This window comes from Vairimorpha necatrix, chromosome 1 (genome assembly GCF_036630325.1).
Source record: "Vairimorpha necatrix chromosome 1, complete sequence".
In the NCBI taxonomy this organism is placed as follows: Eukaryota; Fungi; Microsporidia; family Nosematidae; genus Vairimorpha; species Vairimorpha necatrix.
Genome location: NC_088816.1, coordinates 734,275 through 745,905, shown reverse-complemented (window position 1 = coordinate 745,905; position 11,631 = coordinate 734,275). Strand labels below are relative to the sequence as shown.

The following is an 11,631-nucleotide window of genomic DNA, read 5'->3' as shown; positions in this document are numbered from 1 at the left end:
TGAGAAAATTATAAATTCAAGATTAAGAAATATAAAAAATTTATTTTTTGAAAGGAGGTAGAGTGTGAAAGTATAAATTTTTATACTGATATATTAAATATCATTTGATATTTTAAATTGATTAAATCATTAAAAACATGTTTTATAATAATAAAAGTTTTGAGTACAACAGCTGTCATATGAAAGATAACAATTACGAAGACCTTATGAATGTTGATATTTATCCATTTTTTGTATATATTAAAATATTGCGATATTTTTAATATAATGGCGCAAATAAACCACTTCTTTTAATCAGCATTGTAGTAGTTATTGCCGGAATACTTACCAAAGACACAATTATAATAAAATTAATAGTACAATGGTAACAAAAAATAAAGCTAAAAGTAAAGTTTTACAATATGTTTTTACATATAAAAGTTATCAATAAAAAACAAATTTGTTTATCTATTCTATTACATTCTCATACATAAAATGAAATTCAAAATATTAGAAAAATGATAAAGATTCATTTCTTAATTAGAAAATTTAGTAAGACTTGTTTTACCAATAAACTTTAAATTTATATAATAGATATTTTCTAAAAATATGATCAAACTTTTAAATTAAAAATAATTTTTCTATAAAATTAAATTATGCCGCACCCCATAAGATGTTTTTTACTCCTGTATTAATTTTAAATATGCAAAGACTAGTAGCTACCAGCGAAAATAGTGCAAGTACATCAACTAAAGAAATAAATAAAGCCTATGAGGCAAGAGATAAAATGCTCTTTGCAATGAACGACCAATATAGTAAGGTGAACTATGAAAGAAATGAATTAGAAAAAATAAGGAAGATAGCGTTTGACAGCTTAATGGAAAGCGTGACTTTTCCTAAAAAAATGCAAAGTAGTTGGCCATCGAAGTGTGGCGATGAAAAATATGAAATTAAAAAAAAAGATATGGGTGCTTTACAAAGGTATAGTGATGAAAATGTACATAATGGTAAAAATGAAGCTCTTCATTTAGCGCTTCTAATCTTGTATGAAAAAACAAGGCAATTGCATAGTGACATACTAATCAGAAATTTCACTTATGATCATCTTAATTATGAACAGCTTATAAATATTTTAAAAATGTCCGTTAACATAAAATTAAACGATCAAAATAATTTGATATTTGAGCAGGTTCAAAAAAATAATGATCACAAAGAAATTATGAAAAGTATTGATCAAGCAAATATATGCAACAATGTTATTAAAAACATGAAAGATCTTACGTATAGGTATAGACGTTCTATAATTCTATGTATTGTTCAGGCAACAATATTTCTTGTCGTTCTTTTTTTTTGTGCGAAATAAAATTTTAAATTTTATAAATTTTGCTTATTATTATCATAAATAATGTTTTGCATATATTCCCCGTCCATTTCTACAAAATTTTTAGTCAATAAAACGAATATGAGATCTAATCTTTTACAAATAAACCAAGCTCAAATTTTATTTTAAAATGACATGACGTATATAGCTTTTACAGTTTTTTATTTAAAAAAGCATTTCAGTTATTCCAATTGTCACAAGAATACATTTGTAAATATTGATATTGTAAATTCGTACAAAAATATAAAAACGTTATAAAAAGATTTATTTTTGCACTAATGTTAAATTTGGGACATAGTAAAATACAGGGTCGTTGTTTATAGACTTTATAATGTATTAAAAGTGTTACCGGCTGTGTTGCACACGCCAATAATCAGACTAAAACTGAAAGATGAAACAAATCATAATGATCTGAAACATACTTGTTTCAGATCCGAAACTAAAATATTTAAGAAATCTTAAATAGGAGAATTCATGCCAAATAAATATAGTTCTTCTTCTAATAAAAAGCCTTCTTCAATAATTAGCTCTCCTTCTGGTAACAAAAAGATTTATAGGCATTTTAGTTTTTCCCATATCTGTTATTGTGAAAAAAAACTTAAGTGCTATTTTTTGCATGAGAACAAAATGTTATCTTTAAAAAAAACTAGAAAAATCCAGAAACCTTTAGGATTATTAGAAACAAGTATATCATACAGAATGCATATCAAAAACAAGTTACATGTGAAAATTCCAGTCCTTAATTTTTAAAACAATTCTTAAAACAAGCAAGTATTTTTGGTATGGTGATAAGAAAAGTGACCTAACGTGAGATAAAAATATAAACCTGAGCTATTGGATTCACGTATATAGTTTTGTGTCATGCCAAAAAATGACAATTAATTTTTTAAAGTGTATTCCTTTACATATTAATTATTAGAACGTCCAGCTATTAAATTTTTTATGAAAAAAATAACTTAAGCTTCCTTAAAGACGGCCGACATTTAAAAATGTATTTATTTGGAAAAAAATACTGTAAAATTTTTTTGGCCTTCGTCCACGACGGGGCCAAACTAGAGAGGATGTATATGAGAGTAGACGCTGAACAGAAAATGCTAAAATTAAACAAAAAAACACGAACGCCCAGGTTGTGGGTGAAATTGATATATGTGTTTGATCTATATTTGATTTGTAATTGTTGCACGGAAAATCTACCAGAGAAGTCGCATATCTTTAAGCCTGTCCTAATCAAATTAGTTATGAATATAAAAATATAAATTAATTAAGATTGTTACGTAAATATGTGGAAGCTTAACAATATATACTGACGCAACAAAGAATTTTACCTTCTAGATACTATAATATGTGATTATTAAACAATTTTAAAGCATTTTATCATTAATCCGATAAATTGGGATTGTAATTTGGAAAAAAGGTAGCCTGTTTATTGTCATTTTTGTCCTTCTTGATTCCAATTCTTTTATAATCTTAAGAAATACATTTAGTGTTATCTGAATAATTAAAATTTGATCTTGTGATGCCAAAATCATAGATATTCAAATTTTTAGCTGCGCAGCACCACTCAACATATAACGTAATATTAGACATTTGTGTTAATTTTTATATTATAACTCTTATAATTATTGCTAATGTAAATTTTTATAAACTAATTTCATCTTTAAATATTTAATTCTATTTGATTAAAAGAAGATAAAAAAGGGTGAAGGATACTTTAGAACCCCCCTTTTGAAGCGCTTCGATTTTTTTTTCGAACCCTAAAATTGAAGTGCTAAAAAAAAGAGAAGCAGGGAGCATTTTCACTTTATCCCCCCCCTTACCAATATAAATCAAGAATTTTTTAAAAATATCCCTTTTTTTCGAAATTCGAAGCGGAAAAAATGTGAAGGAGCAAAAGTCAAAAAAATAAAGCTGTAAATAAAATAGCATATTTACCAAAAATAAAACAATTGTTTTTTCGTTTTTTTTTCATTTTTTAAAAATTTCCTTCATCCAATTATTGATCAAGATTTATCTTTATTGTACATTGCAATGTATAACAACGAAATCTCTATATAAACAATATTTATAAGGTTCATTTGCTGTTATAAATGAATATTTTTCAAGAATTAAAGAATTTTCCAAACATGTAATATTTTACTTTTGGAGCTAAAATATAACATATATTGATAAATTGACATTCTATACGATTCAATAATTCTTTAAAGAGCATAAATATAACATTATTTACTTTGTTTGTCTAGAAAAACCAATAAAAACCTAAAAAACAAGACTAATAAATATACTACCAAACTAAGAATAACCTAACCTAGATTCTGTTTTAAACAACATAAACTAAGTATAAACATGTTTATCTTTAGCAAAAATTAAATGTAATGACAAAAGAAAGCAATAGGTTAAAACATATTTTTACAAATTTAGACTTCTATTTAACTCATAGTTTATTAGAAAACATTATTAAATTGGTTTAAATAATATATTTTTCATAAACTATGTATAAATTAGATATTTCTAAGACCATTTTTTTACTTATGTAAATTTTTCTCTGTTCCTTTCCGCTCTGGACGCTTCGACTTTTAAAAAACAGGGCTAAAAATAAAAAATTCTGTATTTATATTGGTAAGGGGGGGATAAAGTGAAAATTAGCCAGAAGCAGGAAGGAGACAAAAATTACCAAGCACTTATGACATTAAAAACTATGATATACCAAATATCATAAAATATATTTCTAAAATCTTCCCTCCAAATTCGACCCGTTTTCCCTCCAACATTTATTTAAATATTTTATCTGGAGAGGGGTACGGAATAATGGAAAGGAAGCATAGAATGAATAATAAAAATATTTTAAATACTTTCCTCAGTGGTGGATACCACAAAAACAATAAATAATATTGTTGAAAAGAGTAAATGAGTCTGAACGAAATTGCATATTTATTTAAAAACTTTATCTTTTATATTGTGTTTGAAACAGTGGTTTGTGATAACCATGTTGGATTGGTCAAACTTGTGCTAAAACAGTTTGGTATATGATTACAACAGATGATTGGTAACTAGAGTTACAACAAATATACAATTTATTTGGGTATAATATTCGGCTTATTAATTACTTTTCACAAGATACGCTTACAGTATCATCTAGCAGTTCCAGGACTTCCTTCTGAGATTCACTCATTGGGCTCTCGAAGACCCCTTCCTGATCTGTATCAAGCCCATGTCTGGCTGACATATTTAGGCTTTCTAAAGTCATTTTAAGGACTCTTGACTGTATATATGCTTCCGTTCTGGGTTCTAATCTGAGCACCTTGATATGCGTACGGTGAAAATTAGTTACTATTCCATCCCACGTCATCACATAAGGAATAATTTTCGGCTTGTATTTGTAGAGAGAAGCCACATGATTTGCGAGCAAGTCATATTTATGTTGCTTTTCTGTTTCTACTGCATGGAGGTTGTAAAACTTGTGATTCCAACTTCTACAACGATCACTTCTTTCCTCAACTTGTCTACAATTAGTATATCAGGCTTGTTATACTTTATTTTAATACTTGCATGTATCCTACTGTCGACTCGTATCTCAACATACTCATTAGCTACACATTCCTGCACAAAACAATAAATAAATATATATTTATGTATACAATTATATTTTAATACAAGTTTTTACAATAATATTAACTAATAAGCATTTTTTTGCCCCTCTGATTTTTTAGAATTGGAAACAAAAACGCCCCCCTCTGAGGGTGTTCACTTTATTATTTTGAACCCAAAAAACGAAGTGCAAAATAAAGGAGAATAAATCATTAGTACTCAAATTACTTGCATCTTCAATAAGTAAAGATACCAAATAAATATATGTTTGTATACGAAATTTAATTTAAAAAAAGTTTATAACCATAAACCTATATAATTCTAAATATTTTAACAAATTTTAAATTAAATTTTTTGATTTAAAAATCTATATAGATAGTTGAACATTTATTTAATTTTTCTTATATAAACTGTCAAGTGACAGATCTCCAGTGGTCCTAAGATTACCCTGGAGACTAGAGAATACTATTCTATAAGTATTCTCCTCCTTTACCAAACTATGTTTATGGAGGGAAAATGTACAATATTTTCCCGCCTATAAATATAAAAGAAAATCATACCCTTGGGGTATGAAGATGAAGAACAATAAAAATTATAGTTTAAAACATTCTTCTCGGACTGATGGGAAACCATCAGTCCACAATGGTGGTAACGGTGACGAGGATTTGAACGATCACTTTAATAGTCTCATCACGCACATGGAAAAAATATGTCTGATCAATAGGTGGACAGAATTTAACGGCGAAACTTTAAAACAAGCCGAAGATTTTTTAACTCAGTTCCGCGAAATTGAGGATGTGTATACGCAAGATAAAACGCTAGATATTGCCAAATCTAAACTTAAAGGCAAGGCGTTAACATGGTTCAAAGCGTTCGAGGGTGATGAAATTACAGACTATGATTCATTCAAAACCCAGTTTAAAAAAAAGTATTTAAAAGAGAAACTAACAGAAGATATAGCAGATAGGTTCATGCATCTATATGTGGAAGGTCCAAAGGAAAGCGACATTTTAAGTTACGCTTATGACCTCAAAAGATATGCAAAAGGAAACCCTGAATATTTTGCCAGATCAAAGATTTCTATAGGAAGGAACTCCCCTGATAAGTTGAAGGAGCCTATTAAAGAAACGAAAGATTGGTTGGAATTGCTGGAATTAGTTGAGAACAAACAAACTCTTATAAATTATCATTTAAACAAAAAGAAAACATTTAGTAGAAAACCATCTTATGAAGCTATCTCACGAGAAAAAAAAGATAATAAAATTTGTGGAGAAAAAGCAGAACAAGTAAATTCTGCCATGCTTTTAAGGATAGGAGAAATGAAATCGACTACTAAACTACAAGATATCCGCCCGAGGATAAATCTATATTCGGGAACGATAAAATTTTCCGCTCTTATTGATACCGGATCTCAAGTGAATCTCATTAGTAAAACAATGATTCAAAAACTAAAATTAAAGCCAACAAAAGAAACTCTTACGGTTGAAGGAATAGGGGGCCAGGTCAAATCAGGAGGAAAAATACAAGTCTTTATAAAGAGGCCCAAGATCAAGAAAAATGAAATGATCGAGGCTTACGTAATAGATAAATTACCGGAAGACTTTATAATTGGCATAGTAGATGCCAAGAAACTAAATCTACTCAAAAGGTTTGATAAAATAGATGGCGCTATAGCAACGAAATCTGTCTGCACAACGAGAAAAATATCCGAAACACATCTAACAGACATTGTAAAAGAAAATTACTTTCAAGAAGGAAAAGAAAAAAGTTATAAACTTGCCATAGTACATTCGAAGGCTTTCCATATTAAAGACCAAAACTTAAGCTTTAGTAGTAGCAATGTTATAGATGAGCTAAAGGATTGTCCGGAATTTAAGTGCATCCAACATAGGAGACCATTAGGTCAAAGGGAAGCGATAAGAGTCAAGCCCAAAGTGCTTTTGAGTAAAACTGAAAAGGAAGAAACTGTATCGACCTTTACTCTCCCGGTCGTTCCAATCACAGCATCTTTCAGTGACATGGTAATTTGTAATGACAAGGGAAAACTTAACAGAAGTAAAAAAAAAGAGTTTTACCCACATTCTTTAATACAAAAATTACATGATCCACCCGTATTGACAAACTTTGAATTGAAGTTAAAATACCTACAGCTAAATACCTGGGGGAAAGGCAGAGAACATATACCTCACAAAAAAAGGAGGAAAAAAATTTACAGGTGCAGTATGCTACCGGAGCTTATAAATAGACAATTTAGATCTATTAAAATGATAAATGGATGGCGGAAAGACTCCGACGAAAAAGAAATGCTTCGTTATACATCTATCGCTTACTCGCGGAAGAAACCAAGAAATGAAAAGGAAAAAGTTAAAGACAAGGTGAAATTAAGTGTTCATAGAGTTCGGGACGTAGTACGAAAGCGAAAACCACCGATAAGCATTCAGAAGAAAGGAATTGACAAAATGAAAAAGTCATATACTATCCCTACGGTTGGAATAGAGGGAGTCTATAAATTATATATCCTAAATAATGACGCATTCGCTATTAACTGGAAGTACTTGAAGACGCGAAACAAATGGTAACCTAGGAGCCTCTAAAGAAGGGGGGAGTGTCAAGTGACAGATCTCCAGTGGTCCTAAGATTACCCTGGAGACTAGAGAATACTATTCTATAAGTATTCTCCTCCTTTACCAAACTATGTTTATGGAGGGAAAATGTACAATATTTTCCCGCCTATAAATATAAAAGAAAATCATACCCTTGGGGTATGAAGATGAAGAACAATAAAAATTATAGTTTAAAACATTCTTCTCGGACTGATGGGAAACCATCAGTCCACATAAACGTTATTTATATTTTTCATTGTTGGTTTATTATAAAAGCAAATTTTCTTCAAAAATCTACTTTTATAATAAACCAACAATGAAAAAAAATGAAAAAATATTGAGGGCGAAAAAAGATACAATACTTATAATGATTATTATAACTAAATCTAAAATTTATTTTTGTATAAAAGCATATATTTATTTGTTATTTTTAATGTAATAAGTGCTTAAATTTTTTCTCCTTCCTGCTCCTCTTATTTTTTTGCACTTCAATTTTGGGGTTCGAAAAAAAAATCGAAGCGCTTCAAAGGGGGGGGGGTCTAAAGTATCCTATACCCAACCTATGTTTTCTAATAACAATTTGGCGGCAACAGCAAACAAAAAAAACTTTTAGAAATAGTAAAGACGACTATCCCGGTGCTTTCTTGGCATACGTAATTGGATGTGCAACGATAGCCAATTGTGGTGAAAAGGGAAAAATATATTTCTTTAAAGATCATTTAGCAGGGAATTCAACAATTTGAGCAGAATCAGTGTCATGGAACTGCGGCTTTATAGCGCTATGTGAAGCGTTTTTTAAGAAGATTTAAAGGAATGTTGAGTAGCGTCGGACACATAAAAAATTTGGCAAGATGTCTCTACTCAGAAGGTTTATTTTACTAGATCCTGACCAAATGGAAAGGCTTGCAATTAAAGCCCGACTCCCAGATAATGTGCTGATTGCATTCGTTTTGAATGGACTAATTACCTGACGATATTGGGGTATACTACTAATGATACACCTACAGAAGATATTTGGGCTATATTTATAATGCATGTAAGAGATTGGATTGCAGCAGTAGGTCAAGAACATATAGGACGCTTCCTCAAAAGCTTGAAGAGGATTTGATGGAGGTCTGCAAATTGCAAAATAGTAAGGAACGTTGGTACTGCGGTAGAAAGGGACATTTTAAAAAAGACCGTGAAAAATGAAATAGTAGAAAATCGGAAATGATTTGGAAAAGAATGATGAAATTGGCAAAAATAAACTCTTGATTTTTACAATTGTGTTCGATCTCTCGGACAAACGAGTAACAAAGACCTTACAGTTTTAATAAAAATTGGAGATATTATAATACAAGCATTAGTCGATTCTGGAGCATGTGTAAATTCAATCAATGGAAATTAGTAGTGAATAAGGTATTAGAATCGACAAAAGGCCTCATATCGGCCAATAGTACAAAAATCAAGACTTTAGAAGTGATAAAACAAGTGTTTATGATTGAAGAAAAAAGTTTTCATAAGAAAATTTGTGGTAAAGAATGACATTACTTCTAATATGATCATAGGACTAAATTTTCCATGAAAACATAACGTTAAATTTATTTGATACAGATCATCGAATAGACAAAAGGGAGCACGGAAAAGAATAAGCTCGGAGAACAAAGAATCCAAAAAAGAATACCCACCAATAACTAATGCCTGTTACAGATTAGAATATGAAGTAGAAAAGAAAGCAAAAAAGATTGCCCAACAGTATTTAAAAGAGGTATTATAAGGGAATCAAATAGCCTGTGGCGAAGCCCAGTAGATATGCAAAGAAAAAAATGATGACTTTAGACCATGTGTTGATTACAAAAAATTCAATAAAAATAACATCAAAGACTTATATCCGATGCACCGGGTAGATGAAATATTGGTTCATTTCATGGAGCGACCTTATCAACTAAACTGGATGCACTCTCTGGGCACCACCAAATCAAAATGAATTAAATAGATATATAAACATCTATGTATGCATGCGGAGGCGAACTCTACGAATTCTTATACATGCCGTTTGGTCTTGTAAACGCACTGGCAACATTCCAGAGAATGATGAACATAATATCGAAGCCATATTTAGGAAATTTGCTATGGCTTATATAAACGATTTTATTATATAAAGCAAATCGTTATTAAATGCAAGGAACATGCCAGGAAGGTGTTGGAACCAATTGGCCTGGCAAGATTGAAGCTTAACAAGAAAAAATGCGAATATGAAAAAAGACAAATTCACATATTAGCTATTGAGGGGAGTAAGGATTGATCCGGAAAAAATAAAAACTATTTAAGACCTTAAAATTCATTGAAACAGAAAAGAGTTAGGATCTTTCTTAGGTACAATCAACTATTGCAGTAAATTTATAAAAAATGAATCAAAGGAGACGGCATATTTATATGGGCTTATAAAAAGAAGGTAGACGTCGACTAGAAGAAATTAATCATCAAAAAAAATACATAAAAGTTATCGAACTGTTTAAGAAAACACAGTTTAATTCTAAATGCTTGCAATGTCGAATTTAAATTAAAGATTTATTATAACGACCGATGCTTTAGACCTTGGATCAGGTGCAATATTCTCACAGACACAGAGATGAAAAGAAAGAATCATATGTTATTATTTGAAAGTTATTTAAAGACAGAAAAAAAAACTATTCGACGACCGAGAAAGAGTTACTTGCGGAGATTAATACAACCGACCTTTATAGACATTATCTAATAGGGAAAAAATTACTTAAAACATCTCATAGTGCAATAAAGCACCTGTAAAATAATACGAACATAAAAACAAAGTTTGCAAGATGGCATTGTATTTAAAAAAATATGATATGGCAATCGAGGATATTAAATGAGCAGTAACCCAAGTGATTGATTGAGTAGAATGATGGGGAAACAATTAATAACGTAAAGGAATATAAACACGTGACAAAATTTAGTCAAATTGCACGGTCGTTTAGCTCACGGATTAAAGAAAGCAACGATGTACGTTTTACGAGAAACAAAATAAAAAATTTAAATGGGGACGCGCAAACATAAAAAAGTGTCTATAATGTCAACAAATAAGATCTTACTATATAAAAAACAGCTTTATTTCGATTATTTTAGAATAACCAAATGAAATATGGGAGATACACATAGTAGACCCACTACCCTAAAGCCAACAGGAATGTAAATATATATTTTCGATAATTGATCACTTTTCAAAGGTAGCGAACATAATATTGTTATGAGCAAAAGATGCCGGCGAAACGCTTAGAGGAATCGGAGAAACCATCATAAAAACGGAGTACCAAAGATTAAAATTTCGAATAATGAAATATCATTCGTAAATTAATTTATAAAAGAGTTATCTAGGAACTACAAAATCGAATGAAGACTAGGAGCACTTTAAATTCCGACGACTACGGGATAAGTAGAGAGATTTAATCGGACTTACGTAGAGAAGCTGAAAAAAGTATTAAATTTTGGAAGGATAGACAAGGAAAAATGCATAGGTAAGACTTTGGATGGATATCTTAACTCATTTTACCGCGGAATAGGCTGCTCGCCACAGGATATGTCATATAAAAAATGTCAAAACGGCAAAGGGGTTTTTTAACGTTACAAAACAAGTTATTGCAAACGTAAAAGAAATCAGACTCAAGATGAACTTCAAGTGGTGTGATAAAAAATTTGTATCACCATCCTATCGAAAAAGAACATAAATAATAAGCGGATTATACTTTCAAAGGAACTGTTGTTTTGATGAAATTTGGATTTGCCCAAACAAAGCTAACAAATGAGAAAATTATAAATTCAAGATTAAGAAATATAAAAAATTTATTTTTTGAAAGAAGGTAGAGTGTTAAAGTATAAATTTTTATACTGATAGATTAAATATCATTTGATATTTTAAATTGATTAAATCATTAAAAACATGTTTTATAATAAAAAAAAAGTTTTGAGTACAACAGCTGACATATGAAAGTTAACAATTACGAAGACCTTGTGTATGTTGATATTTATCCATTTTTTGTATATATTAAAATATTGCAAAATTTTTAATATAGTGACGCAAATAAACCA

At 29.9% G+C, this 11,631-nt stretch overlaps 1 protein-coding gene across 1 annotated transcript; it reads left to right on the top strand.

Annotated features, from left to right (window-relative positions):
* Positions 1 to 652: 652 nt before the first annotated feature.
* Positions 653 to 2,616, top strand: VNE69_01082 (uncharacterized protein; the record flags this gene model as incomplete). The annotated part of the gene is made up of 2 exons (XM_065472216.1): positions 653 to 1,260; positions 2,322 to 2,616. 2 exons carry the CDS (start codon positions 653 to 655, stop codon positions 2,614 to 2,616), a joined length of 903 nt encoding a protein of 300 aa, XP_065328288.1.
* Positions 2,617 to 11,631: the final 9,015 nt, after the last annotated feature.